We start from the raw sequence: 27408 nt of genomic DNA, 5'->3' as shown, positions 1-27408 counted from the left end.
CATCATCCTTAGCCCAGGTGGGGGAAAAAAAGGTAATTTGAATTATTTAGGAAGTATTTCTGTAGTGCTTGGGCACTATTCTAAATATTTAATAAATATTAACTCACTGGATGCTCATAATAACCCTGTGAGATAGGTACTATCATTAGCCCTATTTATTTAGTTTTGATTTATTTTTGTTCCCAGGGATTGAACCCAGGGGTGCTTAACCACTGAACCACATCCCCAGCCCATTTTTTTTTTTTTTTTTTACTTTGAGGCAGGGTCTTGTCAAGTTGCATACAGCCTCGCTAAGTTGCTGAAGCTGGCTTTGAATTTGCAATTCTCCTGCTCAGCCTCCCAAATTTTGGGGATTACAGGCATGTACCACATCACCCAGCTATCCCCATTTAAAAAAAAAAAAAAAAACTAACTAAGGTACTTAAAAGGCTAAGAATCAGGCTCAAGGTCACAAGATTAGTCAAAGGCAAAGCCAAGATTCAAAACCAGGCTCTAGGGTCCTTGTTCTCAAGCACAGTATTTGGCTACCTCTAAAGGAAGGGCAGGAGGAAAAGTCAGAAAGAAAGGAAGGATACAGAAATCCATCCATGCCACCCCGAATGCCAGGACAGGTGCACGAAGTGCAAAGACAGGCTGAACGAGCAAGCAGAGCTGAGTCTGGCCCATTGCAGCTTTAGAAGTCTGTGTGATTCAATGTAATGATAACTGAGCCAAGTAAGCAGAGCTGAAATAACTGATCCCAACGGAGAACTGAGTTCCTATCTTGGGGCACGTCTTCCTAGCCACCTTAAGGGAGTGATTTAACTTGCCTAGGCTTAGGTCTCCTTAGGCCTAGACTGAGCTGCTAACCTGCTTCACTGGGATGCTGCTACCATTCCAGGAGAACGTGCACGCACAGCACTGAGGGTAGCCCGCCACACTGTAATAACTCAATAAATGCCACTGCGGAAAAAGGCGAATGAGTGAGGAGATGTCTTCGGTGGTGGGAGAGGCCTTACTACTACCTTCTGTCTGGCCTCTTACAGCTGCTCTTCTGTAAGAGTTGAATTACCTCCAAACCAAATAAGGAAACTACCAAAGGAAAGAAAAAGTGATTCACACAGGAAACCTTTGTGTGGAAAGACCGGAACCCTCCACCCTAGGCATTATCAACTCACATGAGCACTTCAAAGACCCGGGGTCTCTCCCTCCCCTGAGTACAGGGGATGTATGCACAGAAGCAGATACATCCCAGTACCGAGTTCACCTCTTGGCATTTGCTCTCCATTCTCAGCAGAGCCCCACAGGCACAACCTAGGGGACTGAGCCTCTTCTAGGAACTTCTGGGAACACACAATCCCAGAGCCCAGTTAAATAGAAGCTGAACTGGGCAGGGCCCCTAAGCCCTGCACATAGGCCTAATGGCTACTGAACACCAATCACATCTGGGAGACTTGAGCCTCAGAAGGTCATATTACAAGTCGATCTGTCAGGTGATTAATTCCTGGGTGCACTGCAATTTGAACAAGAATCCTGAGATAATTGCAGTGCACTGCCCAGACTGCTCAGCATGGACATACTGCCTCACCCTACAGGAGCAGAAACACTGACCAGACTCAACAACCTCACCAATGAGAAACTGGATTGTGGCTCTGACCTGTTCTGCTGGAAGATGGTTAGCCTCTGAGAGAAGTGAGTAAAGCAGCAGCAGTAAACAAAAAAAAAAAAAAAAAAAAGAATCCACCAAGTGATCAGATACTACCACTGATTCCAGAGAAGATCAGATGGAAATAGAAAGAAAGCTGACTGCTGAAGGTATTGGCCAAATACCTTGAGACCTCAACCAAGCCCAGTAGACAGGGCAGCAATACTTGCTCAGGTGGTTGGGGGTATATTCTTGTTGTCTTATTGCCCCCAGACAGAAATCTCCAGAAGACTATCTTTTAAAAAAAATAGGCGCCACGGGGATAGACCAGTCACCATGTAATGGCTCAAGGTCCTGGTTTCCAACTGCAACAAGACCATTTCCCAAGGAGCCCATAATTCCTAGGGACACATTGTCCTACACACTTGTTTGCCCAAACTGCTCTCTTCTAGAGCATAGATGTACTTTGTGATCATTTTTGGTAATTCTTGGGAAGTAAACACTGTTTTTAGGTCACTGTCAAGGAGAAAAGGGTTAATAAAAATTAATAAAAATGCGCCTGAGAAGAAATGACACCAAATCTTACCTTGAAGGATCAACGAATTTGTAAATAGATCCATGTGGCGCATAGGCACTTGGGTAAGAGGTGGCCAGGAAATACAGCTCCCCTGAGTAGACAAGCAATAACCGGTCATCAGCAGGGCTCAAACAGGGATGCAGGCACAGAAAATGAAATGAGGTAACGGCCCTCAAATGCAGGGAGCCCCAAGAACGGAACTCTGTAATCCTGATTCAGCCTTCACTGGACTGTGAGCTCCTGGAGGATTAAATCCGCCTTTGAATCCTAAGACCAGTTCAGAGCCCGACTGGGCAGCGCACACCTGTAATACCAGCAACTAAGAAGGCTGAGGCAGGAAGACCACAAGTTCAAGGTCAGTCTCAGCAACCTAGAATGATCCTTTCTCAAAATAAAAAAATAGAAAGAACTGGGGATGTAGTGAAAGGATGCCCTTGGGTTAAATCCACAGTAAAACCAACACCCACACAAACACACACAAAGACCAGCTCAGAGGGTGGTCCATGAGAACCAGACAGCCTTCTCCTTTATCATCTCTTGCACTGTGAAACTTCACCTCAGTGAATCTCCATTTCCCCCTGACCCAGCCCTCCATACTGATGAGATTCTCTGAGACCTTGGAAATCCAGTCTATAGACCAAGGACCATTACTGGTTGCTTGTCTTCTGTTTTGTTTCCTCTCAGCCTCAATCTCTCGTCCCCCACACCTCCTTCCTTCACTCCCTGGGCTGTTTATATCCTTGTGATCTTCCCTGCTCTTCAGCCTTTCCTCTGGCTCTTCTCAATGCCCTCCAAAAATCACCTCCATGCCAGGCGCGGTGGCGCACGCCTGTAATCCCAGCTGCTCGGGAGGCTGAGACAGGAGGATCCAGAGTTCAAAGCCAGAAACTTAGAAACTCAATGAGACTCTAAGTAAAATACAACATAGGGCTGGAGATGTGACTCAGTAGTTGAGTGCCCCTGAGTTCAATCCCCAGTACCAAAAAAAAAAAAAAAAAAAAAAAATCACCTCCATCCACCTTCTCATATATCACTTAGAAAGTGCCCCACTTCTCCCTATTTCCTTCTGTTTAAATTTCAGAAAACATCATCAATTCCATTCCCACAGTACCTACCTCATTCCACCTGACTTTGTAGTTATCTGTGAGGGACAGTACAGATGAGCCCCACAGTTAGATAGATCTGGGTGTAAATTCTGTGGATTCTGATGACATCAGTTACCAGCTTGTTAGCCTGGGTGACCTCCTAATCTGAATAAACCTCCAGATAGTTATTCATTCATAAAATGGGGATCACAATTGTGAGGCATTCAATTAGGAAGTGTCTGATGATAATCAGTAGAAAGCATTACTTTCTTATTTCTCTATTTCTTAAGTCCACATGTAACCTGGGTCACTCTCCAGCAGGAGCCCCTCCAAACCATACAAAGACTTCCAGGTCTCAAAGGAGAATCGAAAACACTGTCCTGCTGCATATTCCCTTCACACAACTACCATCAGTGTAAATTATACATCTTCAACTTGCCGTAGACTTCTCATGTATAGTTAAGGGGAAACAGAACTAGAGGCAATTTTCTTCGTCTTTTTTTTTTCTTCTTTTTCTAGGGATCAAACCCAGGGCCTTGCACTCTAGAAGCAAATCCCAGCCCAACAGAGGTGAATTTTAACTCTAGTTTCCAATTGATATTTTTAGTATCTATTTTTCTAATTTTTTATTTGTTTTAACTAGTTATATATGACAGCAGAATGCATTTATGCATTTTGGTATATCATACATAAATATAATTTCTCATTTTTCTATTGTACATGCTGTAGAAGAATCACATCAGTCATGCAATCATACATGTACATAAGGTACTAATGTTTCATTCTACTATGCTTATTGTCACCATATCCTCTCCCCTCCCTTCACTCACCTCTACCTATCAAAAGTAACTCAATTTTCCACAGCCTCCCCCCATTATGAATTAGCATCCACATATCAGAGAAATCATTCAGCCTTTGATATGGGGGGATTGGCTTATTTCACTTAGCAAGATATTCTCCAACTCCATTCATTTACCAGCAAATGCCATAATTTCATTCTTCTTTAAAGCTGAGTAATATTCTATCACACACACACACACACACACACACACACACACACACATACATATCATATTTTCTTTATCCATTCATCTATTGAAGGGAACTTAGGTTGGTTCTATAGTTTAGCTATTGTGAATTGAGCTGTTATAAACATTGATTTGGCTGCAGCACTGTAGTATGCTGATTTTAAGTCCTAGATATAAACTGAAGAGTAGGATAGCTGGGTCAAATGATGGGTCCATTCCAAGTTTTCTAAGAAATCTCCATACTGATTTCCATAGTGTTTGCACCAATTTTCAGTCTCACCAGCAATGTGTGAGTGTTCCTTTTTCCCCCCACATCCTCGCCAACATTTGTTGTTGTTTGATGATTGCCGTTCTGACTGGAGTGAGATAAAATGATAGAGTAGTTTTGATTTGCATTTCTCTAATTGCTCTCTAGCAATTTGTTGATTGATTGTATTCTTCTGGAACAAGACAAGGATGCCCTCTTTTATTCAATATTGTCCTCAAAACTCTAGCCAGAGCAATTAGAAGAAAGAAATGGCTACAAATAGGTAAAGAAAAACTCAAACTATCATTATTTACTGATGACATGATTCTGTATTTAGAAGATCCAAAAAATTCCACCAGGAAACTTCTAAAATGAATAAATGAATTCAGCAAAGTAGCAGGATATAAAAAATCAACACCCATAAATCAAACGTGTTCTTATACATCAGTGTTGAATCCACTGAAAGAGAAATTAGGAAAACTATCCCATTCAAAATAGCCTCAAAAAATAAAACAAAATACTTGGGAACCAATCTAATAAGAGGTAAAAGACCTCTACAATGAAAACTAAAGAAAGAAATTGAAGAAGATCTTAGAAGATGGAAAGTCTGCCCATGTTCCTGGATAGGCAGAATTAATATTGTCAAAATGGCCATACTATCAAAAGCATTATACAGATTCAACACAATTCCTATTAAAATCTCAATGAATTCTTCATAGAAATAGGAAAAGCAATCATGAAATTCATTTGGAAAAATAAGAGACCCAGAATAGCCAAAACAATCCTTGGCAAGAAAAGTAAAGCAGGAAGCATCACAAGACCAGACCTTAAACTATACTACAGAGCTATAGTAACAAAAACAGCATGGTTTTGACACCAAAACAGACACATAGACCAGTGAAACAGTGTGGGAGGCCAACTAGCACGTGACTGAGTCTGTCTCCCCTTCTGATTGGTGTGGCATCGTGGTTACGTTGGTCACTCTATGATCTGGTTGCCTAGGTAACCAAGGATATAGCCCCAATCTTTAGGGTACAAGGGACTGTGTCTTCATGCATGGGTGTGCCTTCTTACATCCCCATGGGTGGAGCTATGCTCACCTGTTCCTTTGTGATATTACCCCTTGCCCTGTTTGGGATAGAATGTTCCATGGAAACACCATTTGTGTGTCCCCTTCTCTTACTGTGCCCTTGGGTTTGGCCTTCCTAGATGTCAGACAACCTGCTGACAGCAGACATCATGAAGCTAGACTCAGCCCCTTGAAACCTGACCCCTTGCCTCACTTGAATAGCTTCTCCTCAATAAAAGGGGTCAACACATGTGGGCTCTGTCTCTCTCTTTCTGTAGATCCTTAAGGTCAGAAGAGCCATCACAGCACCCCCAAAGAGAAAGGTATTTCTGTCTCTTGTGTGGTTATTTCGCACAGCCCAGTTCCCCTGGGGTGACCCCTGAGTGTTTTAGTCAAGAGCAACCCGGCAAAACAAAATAGAAGACACAAAGGCAGACCCACACAAATACAGCTGTCTCATACTAGACAACGGTGCCAAAAACATTTACTGGAGAAAAAGACAGCCTATTCAACAAATGGTACTAGGAAAAATAGAAAGCCACATGTAACAAAATGAAATTTAACCTTTATCTCTTGCCCTGCACAAAACTCAACCCAAAGTAGAGTAAAGACTTAGGCACTAGAATAGAGACTCTGTACCTATTAAAAGAAAAAGCAGACCCAAATCTTCACCATGCGGGCTAGGATCTCACTTCCTTAACAAGACCCCTATAGCACAAGAAGTGAAATCAAGAATCAATAAATGGGATGGATTCAAACTAAAAAGTTTCTTCTCAGCAAAAGAAACAATCCATAATGTGAAGAGAGAACCTACAGAGTGGGAGAAAACCTTTACCACATGCACCTCCAATAAAGCATTTATCTCTAGGATATATAAAGAATTCAATAAACTTAACAGCAGAAAAAAAAACCACAAATAACCCAATCAATAAATGGGCTAAGGAACAGAACAGACACTTCACAGAAGAAAATAATCGACCAAAAAATATACGAAAAATTGTTCAACATCTCTAGCAATTTAGTATCTATTTTAAGGAGAAAAAAACTACCATATATCATTTGAAACAAAATACATGCAATATGAATTTACTGCAAACATCATTACTTTGGCCAGCCCTCTTGGAAATGAGCTTAGGTGACTGACATTCAGAAATCCAATCAATCAAAACGGCAAGGGGTGGTCCCACACCAACCATTCACTCAGCAATTATTTATTTATATCAGCTGTCAACTCTGAGCTCAGTAAGTAAACTGTGGCATTAGTTGAGGGAGAGTTCTGGTTCCACTAAAAAATAATTCACCTAATGCTGGTGACTGATAACATAAAATAATGAAAAATTTAAAAAAAGATTTTTAAAAAGTCTCCAAGTGGAAAGAATATGCTAATAGCAAAAAATACAAATTCATTTATGCAACAACAAAAAAAACCACCAGCTCTGGGAGAAATTTATTTGCCTGGGGAAGATTCTCACTGGCTTCAGGGCTGCCCTTGGGCAAACACCTGGCAAGTCCACTTCCTAGAATTCAGCCAAGGACACTTAGTTTTGTTTGCCAGGTGTACTGACTAGTTTTCCAAAACTACCTGCTTTCTCCTGAGTCACCTGCAGGCTCAAGAAACCAAACTACCAAACCACCAAACCGAGGGGTCTATGGCCTCCTGTAAGATAGTCACAGAAGATGGCTGCCCAGTGTTCCTGGGCGGCCCTGCCTCTGGGGCTCCACCCTCCAGGGGGCTCATCCACAATCATCCACTTTCCATCCTCCTGCCTGCCCATCGATCCTCTCCTTTCTTATATGTTTGGACTTCTAATTTGGAACTCACACTGGTGTTTTTCTGTTAAAAAGGCTTGAACTTTCCAAAATGCCTTCTTCTTCTATAAAACCTTCACCTCAAACTATCTATCTCCCTATCTGCTAGCTGAGAAGAAAGAATCCAGGAGCTAACAGATCTCTTTATATTCTACTCAAGTAAAGATCCTATACAGTCACCCCGTGGCTCAGAGTAGAAAAAAACCAAACACTCAGGAACTCTTCAAGGCTCTGATGTCCACCTACAGAGATTCCCAGGTCTGGAAGAGACTCTAAAAGAGAACTTTATTATCTTCTTTGCCTCTAAGCATGTCTAGATCCAGTGCCAAATACTAAAAAGATCACTATACACACCTGTATAAAACAAAACAGAATTTATTTAAAATTTGGAAGTGTAATCTCTCAAAATGAAACATAATATGAGGAAAATTTTTAGAGTTGAGTCTCTTCTCCCCTCCCCTATGTGAGCCCATGCCTAGCTTCAATGATGCCATTAACATGTACCTAGCCACTTCCTATCTACCTAGTTGTCTACTCTTTTTTCAGATTTCTCAGGAAATAAATTCTCCCTTCCTCACAAATTCTTGGCAGGGTCAGGCCAACTGGCAAGCCAATCATAAGAGGTCCCTTCTGCTAGGCCATCCCAGGAAGGTAAGCGTTCACAATCCCTTTAGTCTGCCCCCCTGGCCTGCACATGGCCCTGTAACTGTGATTAAGAATAAAGAGGGAGGGGCTGGAGATATAGCTCAGTTGGTAGGGTGCTTGCCTTGCATGCACAAGGCCCTAGGTTCAATCCCCAGCACGGCAAAAAAATAAAATAAATAAAAATAAAAATAAAGAGGGAACCATTTGTGAATCTCTTCATAGTCAAAGGATCAAAAAGACCAAAATTCAAACTTGATATGCCCCTCACAATGAGATGTGCAGGTCAAACAAGATAAGTAGGCTGGCATAGAAGCCTATTTATTTGTTGGTTTGTTTGTTTGCAGTACTGGGAATTGAACCCACAACCTTGCACATGATAGGCAAGCACTTTACCACTAAGCCTGTTTCTTTGTTGGTGAAATGAACCTAATAATTATGTCACAGAGGTGTTGTGGTTACTAGTTGAGGTGGAAAACATGAAGTGTTTTGAAGAGTACCCAGTATGTTAAAAGAGATGATTAAATGATAATAATAGTAGAAGCAGTATTTACTGTATAAATAATGACAACAATAATAAATGTTCAGTTGATGCTTGTGATAATCTAAGTAAAGTAAGCAGACATCAAACCGCTCTGCACATGTATTACCTGCTTCATCTTCAGCAAAGGAGATGATGAACTTGCTATAGGTGCTGATCAACCCTGGGAAAGCACAGGACGAGGTGCTCCCCAGGCAAATGTCTCTCTTCTTCCATTTCTGGGTTTTTCTATCTTCCTGCAAAGCCATAAGTCGACTAGATGAAAAATAAAACCTTGTATTTTAGGAATCCATATTTCCACTCTGCAGAATGTTTTTCCACCTAGAATCAGCAATAATTGAGTGCCAAGGCTAGGTCTCCCACAAAGAGATCAATAACAAGCCTCCCTCAAAGAAGAACCAAAAAGCTGCTTCAGTGATACTTCAGACCCACTGATCCTCCATGGGGAAGCACATTTTCTATTATAAGTTTAATGCCCTGAGAAGACTGCACACTACAAAAGACTCATCTTGGGCTGGGGTTGTGGCTCAGTGGCAGAGCACTTGCCTTGCACATGTGGGGCACTGGGTTTGATCTTCAGCACCACATAAAAATAAATAAACAAAATAAAAATATTGTGTCCATCTAAAAAAAACCTCACTTTTTATTGGTTCTATGACCTTTGGCTAGTTGTCCAACATCTCTAAACCTCAGTTTCCTAATCTATATAATGAAAAAAAAAAATCATGAAGTGAACCAGGCACAGTAGTGCACATCTGTAATCCCAGTGAATGGGGAGGCAGAGGCAGATGGATTGCAAGTTTTAGGCCAGCCTCTGCAACTTAGTGAAGCTCTAGGCAATTTAGTTGAGAACTTGTCTCAAAATAAAAAAAAATAAAAATAAAAAGGGCTGGGGCTGGGGGTGTGAAGCACTAGGTTTGATTACCAGCACCACATATAAATAAATGAATAAAACAAAGATCTATCAACAACTAAAAAAAATTTTTTTTAAAGGGCTGGGGATGTAGATCAGCAGTAAAGTGCCCTAAGTTCAATCCCCAATACCCAAAAATATATATAAAAGGAGGGTAATGATAATATAGTTTACCGTGTAGAAAACTGCAAATATTAAGTAAAATAAGCTATGTAAAGATCTCAACAATGTTGTGACACATAAAAAGGATTCAAAAATTGCCAGCTGTTATTATGAAGTTATCTGCATGCATGAATATGTCACAATGAATTTTACTATTATTCATAATCATAATGCACCAATAAAAAAAAGAAAAACTCAACTAGCTGTTTTATTATTATTATTATTATTATTATTTCTATACAGTAGCAAGTAGATGCTCCATATATCTCTAGCATCTGTCTGAAGAAGAAAAGGAAGCTGGGTAAGCCCAGGGTGCTCAGTGAATTGCCTGAACAGTTTTATAAAGACCAAGATGCCCAACACCAGGTGATTCTGAGGCATATACTTAATTAAGAATCACTGTGGGGCTGGGGCTGGGGCTCAGCGGTAACACACTTGCCTGGCATGTGTGAGGCATTGGGTTAGATTCTCAGCACCACATATGAATAAATAAAATAAGTGTCTATCAACAACTAAAAATATATTTTTAAAAAAGAATCACTGCATATCATCCAGGCGTGGTGGCACATCCCTGTAATCCCCCAGCAGATCAGGAATCGGAAGCAGCAGAATCGAGAGTTCAAAGCTAGCCTTAAGCAACTCAGTGAGACTCTTTTCTCTAAATAACATATGAAAAAGGCTAGGGATGTGGTTCAGTGGTTAAGCTCACTTGGTTCAATACTCAGTATCAAAAAAAAATCACTGCATATCAAAAAGTGATTTGTGAAGGGGCGATGAGTTTGGGAGGTGGATAAAGATAAATGAAGTCCCAACGATCTAATAAGTAATGATGAAGAACCTAACCAATTAGTAACTATACCATCTCTACAACTAAGAATTGAAGCATCAAAATAATTACATCTTTCCTAAATAAGATGAAGTAATGGGGACTAGATTTACCATCCCACCTTAATGAGTCAAAACCTGTACAAAATAGAATAAGAGTGGTTTAAAAGACATTGACAAGGGCTGGGGCTGGGGCTGGGGCTGGGGCTCAGTAGTAGAGCACTTGTCTAGCACATGTGATGTACTGGGTTCGATCCTCAGCACCACATAAAAATAAATAAATAAAATAAAGGTATTGTGTCCATCTACAACTAAAAAAAAAAAAATGCTAAAAAAAAAAGACATTGACTATCAGGCAGCATAGGTGTGTCTTCCCTGAGAGATAGAAAACAGATGAGATGATCCTTGAGATTGTTCTAGATTCTTCCTTGAGAAAATTCCCAGCACAGAGAGGGAATACATAGGCAGAGCCCAGTAGACTCCCTGAGTTGAAAAGATAGATCTAAGAGTCCAGGAAGATCAAAGCAGTAAAAGTTTGCAGGTCAGAAAATGGAGAGAAGAAAATTACATAAAGAATGACCTTCAGAGATCTTCAAATACTCATCAGTGGGCTCAACAGCAGGCACGAGAGGGGACTACCTGAAGCAAGGGACAGAATTGGAAGGGAAAGTGCCTGATACTTGTTTGGGGTCAGGAATGGTGCGTGCATCATTCAAAGGACATTGGCAAAGCCTCAGGAAGGTTTGCCTTAATACTAAGGAATTGAGAGCTCTAGAAAAAGCACCACTTTGGTCAAATATTAACAGCAAGAAAGGATCAAACTATTGTTGAGGAACTTGACTGTGACCCAGAACAAAACTCAAAAATATTTATAGGAACACAAAAATATGCAGCACCTACAAACTTATATTGATACTTTCTGGTATTAAATAAAAAATTACCATGAAAGTTAAGGAGGAGGAAAATATAACCCATAATAAAGAAAGATCAATTAAAATTGACACACAGCTGACACAGGCATTAATATTAGCAGATAAAAACATTACAATAGCTGGATATGGTAGCAGTCATGTAAGTTACACCCAATTAAATTTTCAAATAAAAAAGGCAAAGGCAACATCAACACTTCTTACCCACTCATGAAGTCTCCAAAGATATAGAGGCCATTGAGATTTGGAGATTCACATCCACGATAGACATAGCCCCCAGTGACTGACTTCCCCACTGCGTGGCCATAAGCATAGATTGGCAGAATGTCATCTATCCAGGAACAAGGAAAGACAGTAAGTTTCATCACCAAAAATTAAAAGGAAAGAGGGGGCTTTTTTTCTTAGATGTTGATGGACCTTTATTTTATTCATTTATTTATAGATGGTGCTGAGAATCAAACCCAGTGCCTCACACATGCTAGGCAAGCACTCTACCACTGAGCCACAACCCCAGCCCCAAAAAGAGGCTTTATAATTCAGTTACCTGATTCAGTGCAAGTCATCAGTAGGACAGGTAGACAAATGGATTGTGTTTATTTTTTTTTTTTCAACAGGCCAGCCACAATATTTGTGAGCTTCCCAATTGACTGTTATCTAAGCCCAACCCTCCCCCCATCTATAAAGCTGTGTCGTGGAAGATTCAGACACATAAATTTCTCCCCAAGGTTGACATAGTAGTCAAGTTTAAGAATATGGAAAGTATTGTGAGGGTCTGTAAGACTGCTTTGTAACTTAAAGAATCAAAAAGACCAAGAAACAGTGATAGATTCAGCACACTGGAATTTTGATCCAGATGTGGTTTTTTAAACTCTTCTTGATTATTGATGCTCAAGGATTATATTCTCCCTTGAGTATAGGTGGAATATCATTTCATTGGGCTGTTACCATTTGGGAAATAAAGAGAAACATGCAGCCACCAATTCTGCTCTGTTTGTGGATCTGAAAATAGTTTGCCCAAACATCAAATGGGTAACTTATTTAAAATACAGATTCTTAGTCCATCCCACTCCCCCACCCACCCAAGATGCAAACCCATCAGGTCTGACCTAGAGCATCAAAATCTATTTAAAAAAGTAGAGTCTTAACTGGCTTTATTATTTTATCCTAGAATTGGGCAACATTCCATTTCATAATAGAACAAGGGTTCCTATGGTCTGAGCAAGAGTTTGGTTTTACAGAAAGAGAATAGCTTCAAGAAATCAGAAAAACAAAAGCTGGTCTTTCAAAGTTACTTTTTTTCTAGGACTGGGACAGGGAGACAGAATAATAGGAAAATGACTGATGAGTTAACAGCAAAAATCCACTTTTTAACAAGCACCACTAAGGTGTCTAGGGCTAGTAGCAGGAGAACCACTCAGGGAAGCAGAGTCCCAAAGGACACAAGTAAGGATTTTAAGGACCTGCAGGACATTAGGATTCTTCCTCCACTCCTCCTCCTACCCACTCAACTCATTCAAGAAAGCACCCAGACAGTTTCTTACTTACCCAAAGAGGCATTGTGACAAAGATTTTTGTCGTAACACTCAAACCCTTCCTTTGCCCTCCATCCATAGTTCCCGCCTTTAACAATGAGGTCAACTTCTTCAAACCTGTTCTGGCCCACATCCCCACAGAACATCCGGCCTCGGCCCTGGCGTGTAATGGGGTCCCCTCGGTCCACAGCACAGCGCCACATGTTTCTGATCCCATAGGCGTAGATGGCGGGGTGGGCCCCTGGCTCAGAAACAAAGGGATTGTCCAAGGGCACTCGGTAGCGCTTGCCGTCAGAGTCTGCCCCATTCACATCAATCCTTAACACTTTCCCAAGCAGGGAACTTCTGAAAGACAGAAGGCCAAGAATCAGGCTCAGGTAAGCATGGACACAAGACCAGAGGTGACCATCGAGGAGGGCTGATTGGCAGTGATGACAGGAAATGGCTGGGAATCACATAAGGATAAGTACCTTTAAAAAAAAAAAAAAAAAAAAAAAAAAAAAATATATATATATATATATATATATATATATATATATATATATATATATACACACACACACACACACACACACACACAGGATGTTAAGACTTTCCTATTTTTGACCCAAGGAGAACTATTAAGCAAAAGGGTTCACGTAATCCTGAAAAGGTTGCAGCTTTAATTGTTTATTTTAATGATGAGAACTTTTCTCTACAATTTGGTCTAATACTATGAATTGTTCTTAAAGCTGTTTTTTTTATTACTATTTTTTAGTTGTAGATGAACAGAATGCCTTTATTTTATTTGTTTATTTTTATGTGGTGCTGAGGATCGAATCCAGTGCCTTACACATGTGAGGCAAGTGCTCTGCCACTGAGCTACAGGCCCAGGCCTAAAGCTGGTTTTATTACTTTTCAGATAGCAAAGGGGTCAGTAAATAGAACAGAGACTTTTTTGGAGTGGGGGAAACCAGGGATTGAACTCAGGGGCACTCGACCACTGAGCCACATCCCCAGCCCTATTTTGTATCTTATTTAGAGACAGGGTCTCACTGAGTTGCTTAGTACCTCACTATTGCTGAGGCTGGCTTTGAACTTGCAATCTCCCTGCCTTAGTCTCCTAATTACAGACATTAGCCACTGCACCCAGCCTTAGAACAGACTTTTAAGAGGCTTTGTCAATGACTTTGATCTCTGGGCTTTGGTGTCCTCAATTGTAAAGCAGAGGAGAGTGACATTACTTAACAGTGTGATTGGGTTCAATGAGTTATTGTGCATATAGTACTTAATGCAATTCCTGAATCATAGCATTCAATAAATGTTAGCTTTTATTACTATTAATTTTAATATTTATAATACTAGGAATAATGGGAGCCAAGTGCTGACTGGGTGCAAAGGAGAGAAAAACCACTGACCTTTATAGGCAGCAGAGCATCAGTGAACTCTGGCACTAGATCATTCAAGCTATAATTCTAGTTCTTCCACTTACTTGCTGTGTGACTTCTGTGCCTCTATTTTCTTGTCTGTAAAATGGCTCTCATAATACCTACACATCATAAGATTCATTCATTCCACAATATTTACAGAGTTAAGGGTGTGCTGAAGATAGACCAATTAACAAAATAGATAAAATTTCTTAACCTCAAAGGTTATTAAAATTATAATTCTCAAATACACATTATGTATTTGGAACCATCTCTGACACACAGTTAGCACCCTATATGCACTAGTTCTCTTTAACTCACTTTTTTTTGGGGGGGAGGGGCTTACCAGGGATTGAACCCGGGGGCACTTAAACCTCTGAGCCACATCCCCAGCCCCTTTTTTATACTTTATTTGGAGACAGGTTCACACTAAGTTGCTTAAGGTCTCACTAAGTTGCCAAGGCTGACTTTGAACTCTCAGTCCTCCTGCCTCAGCCTCCTAAGCTGCTAGGATTACAGGAATGCACCACCACTCATGGCCACATTGGTTCACCACGCACATTAACTTTTTAGTGTCCCCAGGGCCTACCACTCCTGAAACACTGAGCTTGGTAACATAATTGGATTAAAGTTAATTGAATGATTGATTTCATGGATAGTGTCCTATTAACATATATTTAAAATACTGATTTTTCTTTACATAGTATCTGAAACTTACACTAGGCATCCATAATATTAACTACCAAAGTATATGATGTATATTATTTATAGGACAGAAAATCAAATGTTCCTCTCATTTGCCTAAATGGGACTATATATTGCAGAAAGCATTCTGGGTTTGACTCCATCTCAACAAAAACACTATACCAAGGGTTCACTCTAAGGAGGCAGGGACCTTGCTACCATCCATCTTACTTGTTCTGAGCATTTCCAAATTTGCCAAAGGGATCCCCAGCCTGCCCTCCATCCCCAGTGAATATGTACATGTAGCCATCCAGGCCAAAAAGAAGTTGTCCACCATTATGATTTGAGGCTGGTTCTTCTATCTCCAAGATGACCCTGGAAAAGAAAAGGAAACTTCACACTTTGACACAGCTAAAGCTACATCCTCTAGAGACACCCCAAATAGACTGGTCCAAGTCACCAAGATCTGCCAAGTCAGCCAAGACCTGCTTCAGGAATCCCAAAGCAAGTAGCGTGGGGTTCTGAGATGATCCCTCTTTCCTTCTCTAACTCCTTCATGGGTCATTTTTATTCGAGACCATGACTTCACAAGCGGAGACCCAGTCAGGAGAACACCCTCCCTTTCTAGCTCTTGCCTATTAGTCTCTGGCTCTATATGAACATTCAATTTCTTTGTTTGAGCAAGTTAGCAGGGATGGATCTATCCATTCCTCATGCTTTCTCCAATCTTTCAATCTGTCTGTGATGGAAAAGGAGGCAAGGTAGAAAGAAGAGGAGAAATGGGCAGGGTGGTAGAGTGAAAAGAACATGAACTGGGGTCAGCTAGAACTGGGATCACCTGATCTTGTATCACTAGTGTTATGGCCTTATGCCATAGCTTCTTGCAAGATCCCACATTCAAGCTAAAGGGCCTGGAATCTAAGGGCCACACAATAATTAGAAGCTGTAATTATTGAAGCAGTGATTGAACTCAGGGGCACTGGACCACTGAGCCCCATCCCCAGCCCTATTTTGTATTTTATTTATAGACAGGGTCTCACTGAGTTGCTTAGTACCTCGCCATTGCTGAGGCTGGCTTTGAACTCACGATCCTCCTGTCTCAGCCTCCCGAGCTGCTGGGATTACAGGCGAGTGCTGCTGTGCCCGGCTCACTGTATTTTTTATAATCACTTCTCAATCCCTCTGGCTGCTAGTTCTTACTTATCCTCTGTAAAGACAATCAAGTCAGGCTCTAATTCGGATTGTCACATCCCATAAAAACCCTTGCCTAAAGAGTCTAACTTGGGCTGTCCTCATTAATTGAGGATTCCTTTAACATTTTAAGCTAGCGTTCTAAAACCAGCAAGGTTCCACCTCTGTCATTTCAAAGGGCTGATCCGCATTATTTCAGAACACAGTAGAGGTGCATTTGCATGAGTCCATCTCACCTCTCCGATTTGGGGTCAGCTTTATTGGGATCAGCCTGAGAGACCTTCATCTCACTAATCCGGATCTTTTCTACCTTCTTCTTGCCCAGGCATGAATAATAAATATAGAACTTTCTGTTGCGACGGAATTGGGGGTGAAAAGCCAATCCCAAGAAGCCCCTCTCATCCCCGATCCATGGAGTGGTCAGGACGATGCTCTTGAGATCCAGGAAAGGTTGCTCCAGGCGACTCCCGTCAGGCAGGTACACCCACACCACTCCCACCTGCTCGGCCACAAAGAAGCGATGGGTGCCGTCCCCGGCGTGCACCATGGAGACCGGGTTCCTGAGCCCATTGGCCACCTCGGCCAGGCAGAGCTGCAGGCAGCCCTGATGGTCCTCGGCCACCACCCCCAGGTTGCGATTGAGATGGTCATTCCTCAGGACGTTGGGGAAGCAGTAATCCTTGTCCGGAAGATTGAGGAGGTGGCAGAAGTGGGCACCGTCCTTTTTGTGGGACTCTCGGAGACCTGGGTCATTGGTTAGGAGGGAGATGGCAGAGTGACAGTCAGAATGGAATGCCGAGCAGTAGTCAAAGCACAGCCCAGGAAGGTTCCGGAGGGGTGTGTGAGGGTTCTCGGCATCGTAGAGGTGGGCTGCATAGGGAGAGCACTCCTGGAAGACAGCTGAAGGTCAGTCTCAATTTGAGCAAGCAGAGAAATGGCCCAGGGGAAGAAGAAAATAGGATTCTGTCAGCAGTAGTGGTGCACGCCTGTCATCTCAGTGACTCAGGAGGCTGAGGCAGGATGATCGCCAGTTCAAAACCAGCCTCAGCAATTTAGTGAGGCCCTAAGCAACTTAATGAGACCCTGTCTCAAAATAAAAAATAAAAGGGCTGGAGATGTGGCTCAGTGGTTAAGTGCCCCTGGGTTTAATGCCTGGTACCAAAAAAAAAAAAAAAAAAAAAAAAGGACTCTGGAGGGGATTTATTTTGTTTTGTTTGGTACTGGGGATTGAATCCCAGGGTGCACTACACTCAGCTATAAGCCTTTCTTTCTTTTTTTTTTTTTTTTTTTTTTTTTTTTGAGACGAAGTCTCACTAAGTTGCCCAGGCTGCCTCAAACTTGAGATCCTCCTGCCTCAGCTTCTTACTGGAATTACAGTTGTGCACCACTACCCTGGCTGGATTCCAGACTCTGGAGTTTTTATTACCAACTACTAATAAATCACTTCTTGGACCAACATTTTTTATCCGTTAATGCTCCTGGAAGGCAGAAAGAAAAGGGGATCCAGGTGTGGTGGTGCCTGTCTGTAATCCCAAGTGGCTCAGGAGGCTGAGGCAGGAGAATCACAAGTTCAAAACCAGCCTCAGCAACTTAGCAAGTCTCTCAGCAACTCAGTGAGACCCCATTTCTAAATAAAATATAAAAACGGGCTGGTGATGTGGCTCAGTGATGCAGCACCCCTGGGTTTGATTCCTGGTACCAAAAAAGGGGGGGGGTGTTAAGGTCTGTAAACAAGTCAGATTGGCACCTGTTATTTTGCCAGAGAAATGTTAGAGTCTGTAAACAAGTCTGGATGGCGCCTGGCAAAATGCCAGAGGGAGTGGTTTGTGAAGTAACAAAAGCAAGCCATTAAGTGTGGAGATTCCTTATTGGTTGACTGCTGTATCTATTTTATGCTAATTAGATAAGCTGTGTAAAATGTATAAATATTGCTCAGATCCTACAATAAAGGGCTCCTATTCCTGCTGCATCAACTTACACAAGTTATTCGTCACCCCCCGCTTATTTTGCTGAAGCCGGACTGCAGCAGCGGGGGACACACTTTGTACTCACTATTTTTAGCATTTCATCTTTGTTCTTGATACTTGATGTTACCAGATGAACATTTTAAAGAGAAAATGGTATCATAAGTTCTCAGTTTTCCTTTCTTATAAATGCTGTATCTGCAAGATTTTCTTTCTTTATCAGTTCTTAAGCAATTTGGCAAAAGTTTCACATTTATTAAATCTGGGTGTTGGAGACATGAGACATTATTTCATTCTCTGGTTCTCCATGTTTGAAATATTTTACAGTTAAAAGGTAAATGATCAAAATGGACATTAGATGTACCACTCCCAGAGACTGGGTGTCTAGTAATTTCTTCAGGTATTTGTAAAACTATTTGTGTCTGATGTGTTCAAAGCACTGTGCTGGAAACTGTATGAATTTGAATTGTGACGTTTGGGCAATATGACTACTCTTTACACAAACACATATGAACAGTGTGTCCAAAAAAGTATCTGCTACTTGGTCTTCCCTAGATTTACAGAAATTTTAAGGTGAAAATACAATTTTGTGGACAATCAGCTCCCAATGGTGATGAAAGAGAGTCAACTGAGCCTTGGAAAGTAAGAAAGACAGATTACCTGTGGAGTTTGGAGAGGCAGAGTAAAGGAGAGTCCATTAGCCAAACCCCACTGATTACTAATCTCTCTCCCAAGCCCACCTGTGGGCTGACTCAGTTGCCTGCACTCTCTCAACACTTCACAAAGGGAGCAGCATCACTTTTTATGCATGATTGTGTCCCTGTCTTCTCTTTTTTCCTCTGGACTGTAGATTGCAGAACAAATTCTTGCTTATTGGGCAAAGAAAAAGAACCCAGAGTTTCACACACAGTGTCTCTCCTGGGACTGTCTGGGTCAGCTGAGAATAATTATCAGAGTAACAATAAGCAAAATGACCTGCTCCTGAGTGTCACCTCACTGACTCCATCCAACTCTGGGAGGTGGAATAAAGGGAGAAGGGACACAAAAATAAGAACAAAATACTAAAGGGCAGAAAGGACAATGGAAATGTCACCACTGCAGCTGTTTATAGAGTTTGCAGAGTTGCTTATAACTAAACAAACATTTTTCCAGTTCATGGGTAAGAAAACCCATGCCCAGGCAGCATCTCTACTGCACACCTTAACTCTTGAGTCTCTCCTGCACGCCACGCCCTGCTTTCGGCACCGGGCACCAGCAGCGAGTGCACAAATTCTCTAATGAAGCTCACGCTTCCAGGAGTTTAGAAAAGCAATTAATTGACCAGTGCTGTTGCTACTATACTTTAATGTGATGTGATCACAGGGTCACAAGATCTGGCATCTGAACATCTAGATTTGTGCCCCAGGACTGTTTAACCTTGGACAAATGATTCTGGTAAAGGTGGAACTCGTAATACCTACAAAATCATTGCCAAGAACACACTACATGTCTGGGGGAAGAAAGAGAGCCTTGTAAATTTTAACAGACATGAGTCGAGTTGTTTGGCTGAAATTACTCTTGTTCCTCAAATCTCTGAAACAAAAGAGATGTTGCATGTGACTTTTTAAAACATCACCAAAGAGAGAAGTTGGAAGGAAGAGACATTTTCACCAGAGGAGCTCTCAGAAATAAACAACCTGAGGACTGCTCATAAAAGCCAGGTTTCTGCAGGGTGCCAATGCACACGCCTGCAATCCCAGCATCTGGGGAGGCTGAGGCAAGAGGATTGCAAGTTCAAAGACAGCTTCAGCAATTTATTGAGGCCCTGAATTTAGCAAGACTCTGTCTCAAAATAAAAAATAAAAAGGGCTGGGGATGTGGCTCAGTGGTCAAGAGCCCCTGGATTCAATCCTTGGTCCAAAAAAGAAAAGCCCAACTTCTGACACCACATGGCTATCCCAGAGTTAATTCTAGAGGAAACAACAAGAGGTGGTGCTTTAGGTGAAAGAGTACAGCTCTGGGGCAGTGCCACCCAAGTGGCTGACTTCTGCGCCAGGCTCAGTGGTAATTCCTGCCTGGACTCTGAGGAGCTCAGATAATCGCTCTTCGCAGCATGCAGGGAGTTGGGGTGGCCAGTGCACTTCTGAATAGTGGCAGCAGCAAGGGACATGAATGCCCAGCAGGGTCTCAGATAAAAGGCCAGTCTGGACTTTTGTCACATCGTTAGAGTACACCTTCCTCATGGCCACTTCTTTCATCAGCTCTCTCCCTGCACTCCTAAACACCTTCTTCCCATAAAGTCTGTTTGCAGCCTGTACACATCAGGTTTCCAGACTGAACTCAACTCAGGCGATGCCTCCCAGAAATGTGGATTTTGGCTACTGATGAGCCTGGAGAAGCAGAAACTCTGAGTCATTGCTTGTCAGCAGCTTGAAGCTCTCTCAGTCCAGTTCTGGAGTGTTGGGCAGCCAGTACCCCACAGAGAGCCCCATAATCTCTGCCACCGTTACCATCACACCAGAGACCCCCTTGGCACAAAGTACCCAGCTAAGCAAGGGCTGGACCCCAGCAGATGCCAATGCTTCCCTCTCTCACATACTCTGGAAGTGTCACAGGTGTGCTGTGCCCAGCTCTCTGATCATTGCAGAGAGGACATGGACAGCAGCGGTTCTGAGAGCTCCATGAAAAATACCTCTCTTATTCTTTTGGCTCCTGGGGAAGAGCCCCAGAGGGAGAGCTCTGAGGAACCTGTGCAAGTCAAACTCAGCACACCTGTGCCTCAGTGTACAGAGCACATTGCTGTCTGGCAAGGCACCTAGCAGGCAGGTAAGCTCTAAAAGGCTGAGTGTCCAAAGCACCCTTCCACTAGGACTCGCCAGCAGCCCAGCACCCTTCACCGCTGGGGTTGGAAGGCACATTGCCAAGCTGGCTCTATCGTTTCCCCGCGGGTTTACACTCAGGCCTACCTGGCAAAGGATGTCTTTAATGTAACCTCCGCACAGCTCATGGCCCTTCAGATCGAAATAGTTCATGATGTCCCAGTACCGAGCGGCGATGCGGTTGTCCTTGCGCTGGTCACAGCAGCCAAAGGACTCATAGTCGGAGCAAAACTCAAGATGCAGGGGAGGCCGAAAGGGAGGCCCATAATCCAGGCACTGGGGGTGTCCCTGCAGCAAGCCCATCTGGCCCACGAATGTGAGACAGAGACAGACAGTGCCGGGAGAGAGCCTGGGGACCCAGGAACACCGACCATCACGCAGATCGGGCTTGGGCTTTCTCAGCATTTTGGCCTTGGGAACACTCGGGCTGCTGTTTGCTCAGGTTGGCTTCCCTGCTCTGCCCACATTCCCTCCCTCTCTTCCTCCCTGCTCCTCAACCCCCTTTCTCTTTCTTCCTTCTACCCCCATCCCCGCCCCTAGTTCCAAGAAGTGGTTTCTGAGCAGTGTCCCTCCTGTGGGCTGGTGGCCAAGCGTCCCTTGTGGAAGGAAAAGGAAGTTGTCCCTACCTCCTCCGTCCCATCTAAACATGAAGCTTGTGCTACTCTCGATGCCAGCGCTGAGTCGTTGGGGCACACGATTTCTTAGCCAAAAGGTGCAACAGTGTCAACAGCAGAGGGGCCTGATTCTTTAAAACTGCACAGAGCAGGCCGGAAAATCCACACTTGTTTACTATTTCTTCACAGGCCGAGTGGCCCAGAGTCGCTGTGAGAACACCACATTACTGAGTCCCAGACAGCAGACTCTGAAGGCAGGCTTCCAGGGCTCCTGTGGTGCTGAAGGGCACTGTGGGGACTCAAGTGTAGGTGGGGGAAGACGGAGGGGAGCTTTGTGGAAGCCAGGGTGCCCTATGGCCCCTGGGGTCTGATAAGGTGTGTATGTGGATGGGAAGAAGGAAGGACATGTCATGAGTCTTGCATCTGCAGCAAGGAGTGAGGAAAGAGAAGACAGTAAAGGAAGAGGAGGGTGTCTTAGTCAAATCAAGCTGCTGTACCAAATATCACAGGGTAATTTATAAATGACATTTTTATCTCATGGTTCAGGAGACTAGGAAGTTTAAGATGGAGGACAAGTTTTGGTGTTTGAGGAGGGCCTTATTCCTTGTTGATGGCACTGTTTGCTGCATCTTCATGACATCACATGGCAGAAGGGTCAGAGTGAAACAAACCAACTCTCAAGCCCCCTTACAGAAGCCCTAATTGAATCCTAAAGGCATCACCTTTGTGTGTGTGTGTATGTTGGAGATTGAGCCCAAGGCCTTAGCATGCTAGGCACTCACTCTAACAGAGCTACACCCTTGGCTGCTATAGTTTGTTTGTTTGTTTTTCCTCCCAGGTACCAGGGATAGAACCCAGGGATGCTCTGAGCTACATGCCCAGCACCCTGCCCTCCCCATCTTTTGAGACAGTCTCACTATGTTGCCAAGTCTCACTTCAAAATTTCCATTCTCCTGCTTCAGTCTCCCAAGTTGCTGGAAGTTATAGGTGTGCATTACCAAGCCCATCTTATAGTTTAGACCCTGAATGTCCTCTTAAGGTCCATGTGTTAAAGTCTTGGTTCTTGACTCATGGTGCCACTGGAAGATAGTAGAACCTCTTGGAGGTGGAGGAAGTTAGGTCACTGAGAACGTGTCCTTGAAAGGGATAGTGGACCCAGGCTCCCCAACCAACCATGGATTGAAACCTCTACAACTGTGAACCAAAATAAACCTTTCCTCTTCATTAAACTGATTACCTCAGGTGATTGTGACAGTAACGGAAAGCTAAATAACACACCAGCCCAAGGCCCTGCCTCTGAATATTAACACACTGGCAAATTAGTTTCAGTATATTAATTTTGAGAGACACATTAAGACACAGGAGTGTGACCCAACAAGGACTGTTTGGGATAATTTTACCAGGAAGCACAGGATGTTTGGGTTATTTTTGCCAAGTCTATACCAGCTTTAGGGGTACTCCTCCTCACTTAGTGTAAGTTCCAACACCACTTAAGAATGTGTTTTGCTCTGTACATGTCCCTTACACATAACAGGCCTTTGGAAATTCTTCTTGAATGAGTAGACAAATAGCCACAAAACCAAACAGAGGCACAAATAAGGACACAGGTCCATGGGGACATCTGGTTCCCTGAGCTTACTCTTTATTTTCCATGTTTCCAGTTCACTTTGCAATTTCCTTTCTTGCAAAAGCTTACCTTTGAAATGCAAGTTTTTTAAATTTTGTATTTCTTACATACATGACAATAGTGGAATGCATTACAATCATAATTATCCATTCAAAGCACAATTTTTCGTAACTCTGTATATAAAGTATGTTCACGCCAAATTATGCCATTATATATGAACTCTTATTTTTTTGCATTACAATTCTTAATACACCTTTATACTACAATTTATCATATCTCTGTATGTATATAAGGTATGTTGACACCAAACTCACATATTCATACATGTATTTTGTATAATGATGACCCTCTCCTTCCAGCATCCATGCTATTCCCCTTCTCCCTCCCCTTCCCTCCCACCCCTATTCCCTATCTAGAGGTAATCTTCCTTCCTTGCTCTCCCTCCCAACCTCATTTTGAGTCACCCTTCTTATATCAGAGAAGACATTCGGCATTTGTTTTTTTGGGGGGGATTGGCTAACTTCACTTAGCATAATCTGCTCTAATGCGATCCATTTCCCTGCAAATGCCATGATCTTATTCTTATTTTTAGTGCTGAGTAATATTCCATTGTGTATAAATGCCACATTTTTTTTTTTTATCCACTCATCCACTGAAGGACATCTAGGTTGGCACCACAGTTTAGCTATTGTGAATTGTGCTGCTATAAACATTGATGTGACTGTGTCCCTGTAGGATGCTGTTTTTAGGTCCTTTGGGTATAGTGCAAGAAAAGGAATAGCTGGGTCAAATGGTGGTTCCATTCCCAGCTTTCCAAGGAATCTCCATACTGCTTTCCAAATTGGCTGCCCTAATTTGCAGTCCCACCAGCAGTGTATGAGTATACCTTTCCCAGCGCATCCTCGCCAGCACTTCTTGTTGTTTGTCTTGGTTCCAATGTGTTGCTACAGAGGGTACCCCACCTGGCTTCCACTCACACGCAGCCTTTGCCAGGATGTCAAGAGGGGAGCATGAGCCTCAACCTAGCCAAGTCTACATTACAGTGCTCTCAATTATGACAGCCCAAGCAGCATTTAAAATCCAAATCTTTATAACCAAGGAAAAAGTCAGGAGGGATACTCAGAATGATTGTCAATACAGCTCTGTACTGTTCAATATCAGACCTAGTTGAGTGTTCCTTCTTATTTGTGGTGCTAAGGATGGCACTCAGGCCTCATGCACACTAGGCATGTGCTTTACCTAAGCTACATCCCAAGTCCCTGCTTTTTAAAATATAATAAGGCACATGATTCACTAGTGACGGTGCAGTTTCCACTGGGTTGTTTGCCCAAAGGTCAGATAATTCATTGCTTTGTAAACCTTAGCACGAAGAGTAAGCTGGACTAAGTCAAGTGAGTTCACAGCCACTGTGACCTTCTGAGAAAGGAGGCAACACCTAACCCAGAATTATGTAAGAATGAATGAATGCATTCTTTCCTTCCATAAAGAACTGAGAGTATCTTTGACATTTGTCTCAGTTTTCTTTTTGCCACGAAAATATGGATATCACATTGATTGGGGCAAAAACTCCCTGCAAGACTAGCAAGTGAAGGTCAGCTGGCAGGAGCTCATGGGATGTAATGACAGTATGAGCTTCTAAAACATCGTATTTCATATGGAGCTACATTTCAGATAGAGCTACATTTCAGATAGAATTACATAATGCATATGATTGTAACATAATTACACAATAACTAATTTTGCAGTAGATATTGTGTCAATTTAACAAATATATATTCTTGTGTGCAAAGTTATTATACTAGAAGAGGAATGTTTAATGGAAAATTGATAAGCAACTTTTATGCTGAGAAGGCTAAAAGTGACCCTACCCCCAAATAAAAACAGATTATACTAAGATAACAGTAAGGAAGGAACAAATTGCTATTCAGAATTCAAGGAAAGAGATGACAACAGGCTGGAAGGGAACAAGAAAATCTTTTACCTGAAGGTGAAGTACAGGTAGAAAAAAACAGAAAACGTTTTTAACTTGAGTGTTAGGTGAACTTACTCTAAGTCTGGAACTAAAAACTAGAACCAGACTGAATCACCTCAGATCTCACTCTGAAGCAAACTTTAAAAAAAAAAAAAAAAAATCATTATTTTTAATTGCTAGGGCTGCCCTAACGAAGAACCACAAATTGGGTGGCCTAAACAATAGAAATTATCTCTCAGTTCTGGAGACTCAATGTCTGAGATGAAGGTGTCAGAAAGGTCGGTTCCAGACCTTTCTCCAAGCTTCTGATGGTTTGTGTTGCATTTCATGACTTGGAGATACCCAATCTGTGGCTTCATGTTGGGATGGTATTCTCCCAGTGCGTGTGTCAATCCCCTTCCCTTTTTTCCCCCCCTTTAGTTGTAGTTGGACACAATACCTTTATTTTATTTATATTTATGTAGTGCTGAGGATGGAATCCAGCGCCTCACACATCCTAGGCCAACTCTGAGCTAAAACCCAAGCCCCAATTTTTAACTTTTGATAAGGATACCAGTCATCCTGGATTAAGGCCCACCATAATATCTGCATTTTAACTTCCATTATTCCTGTAAAGACTGTCTCCAAATAAGTCATATTCTAAGATTCAGGCTAAGGTTGCAGGGGGAGTGGTGATCTGATATAGGAGCATGTGGGGACACAAAATGGGAAGCCTACCAATCGCTTGGGAGAGTAAGAATAGTTTTTGCTTGAGCCAATGGCCTCTGGGTTATGAATCCCTTTCTATTCTTTTTCTGGCTACACAGCTGTGCAGGTAGTAAAAAGTGACTTACCTGGGAGGTGATACAGATAGCACCAGTGTGATCTTCAGAATCATACTAATTAGGTTATCAACCTTGCGCTAACACCTATTAGCTGTGACCTTGGCAAAGTTACTGGCATCTCCAAGGGCTCCATTCACCTCCTTGGTAAAATAGGAATAACTCATAGAAATGTGGTGGTGTTATGATGAAATGTAAAGTCCATAGTGCTTCATAAATTCTGGCCATTGTTATTATTCATGGTACTGGCTTTACCTTCAGTGGACCTAAATAATTTCCACAAGGGTTGACTCATACTGCTTTTATCAAAAAGTCAGATATGAACATGCTAAAAAAATTCTAGGAAAGCTTTGTGTGAAAACCAAGAACTATATCTACTCACCTCACATTCTGAACCTCCATTCTGTAGCCATTTTACAGCTTTTGATAAAGGTTTCAGGGAGTAGATAGATGCTCTGCCTATCTTGGCCTTTGTTTTGAGATTTTGAACACATTATCTGGGAATTTCATTCCTCTAGTGGTAGTCTTTCATATACAGAACTCCTACACAACCCAATCACCCACTCCCAGCAGTAAAGTTAGACCTATTTATGTGGTGGCTTTAGCTTGATTTGTTCTGGCTCTTTTGGAATACCTACTTGTTTTGTGTATACCTTGTAAGGCTGGATATTTATCGATAGAAGTGTTTTTATTAAGTGCAAAATAATACTGAACTATAAATTGACAAAGCATAATTTATCCCTCAATTTTCTTGCAGATGCTTTAGAGTGAGATAAAGTACAGATAGAAAAGATCAGAAAACGTTTTTAACTTGAGTATTAAGTAACCTTCGGAAAAAAGTACAATGGGAAAAATGTGTGGCTTGTCATCTAAATATTAGGCTTACTGTAAAGTTAGTGAGCTTTCATGGAACTCAGTTACTGGTTATCTGAACACAAAATACATAAAAGGCAGACATTTATGAAGCACTTCCTTGAACACCCGAACAACTATCACAACATGCTATCAGGCCCAGTTTGTGTTCTCAAAAAATTGCCCCTGGGCTGAACTGTGTGATGCTGGGTTACTATTTCACTGGTAAGGAGTCTTCCACCAGGCAAATGCTTACTGCTGCATTCTAGTTTCCAAGAAAGGAGAGAGGACACCTGTGTTCTAAAACATCTAAGACTGATGTGCTAGGCAATAACAAAACCTAACAGCCTTTTTAAATTATGCAAGTGCCAGTTGAAACAGCCAATTCCCACTACCTCTTTGATCCAAATTACTCCTTCATGGTAGAAGGTTCTTT

The 27408-nt window shown here is 42.2% G+C and overlaps 1 protein-coding gene across 1 annotated transcript in view; it reads right to left on the bottom strand.

The window, feature by feature from the left end:
- Hhipl2 (HHIP like 2) overlaps positions 1 to 27408 on the bottom strand; it is a 33085-nt gene that overhangs the window by 2100 nt on the left and 3577 nt on the right. Inside the window, exons 2-9 of the mRNA XM_076873153.1 lie at positions 22043 to 22060; positions 21174 to 21435; positions 16501 to 17153; positions 15305 to 15448; positions 12997 to 13328; positions 11656 to 11782; positions 8732 to 8877; positions 2211 to 2292 (exon numbers count right to left, since the gene is read on the bottom strand). Of these exons, the coding sequence (XP_076729268.1) occupies positions 2211 to 2292; positions 8732 to 8877; positions 11656 to 11782; positions 12997 to 13328; positions 15305 to 15448; positions 16501 to 17153; positions 21174 to 21435; positions 22043 to 22060 (1764 nt within the window). The remainder of the gene's footprint in view (positions 1 to 2210; positions 2293 to 8731; positions 8878 to 11655; positions 11783 to 12996; positions 13329 to 15304; positions 15449 to 16500; positions 17154 to 21173; positions 21436 to 22042; positions 22061 to 27408) is intronic.

This window comes from Callospermophilus lateralis, chromosome 13, assembly GCF_048772815.1.
Source record: "Callospermophilus lateralis isolate mCalLat2 chromosome 13, mCalLat2.hap1, whole genome shotgun sequence".
Taxonomy (NCBI): Eukaryota; Metazoa; Chordata; class Mammalia; order Rodentia; family Sciuridae; genus Callospermophilus; species Callospermophilus lateralis.
This window is presented reverse-complemented; position numbering and strand designations above follow the sequence as displayed.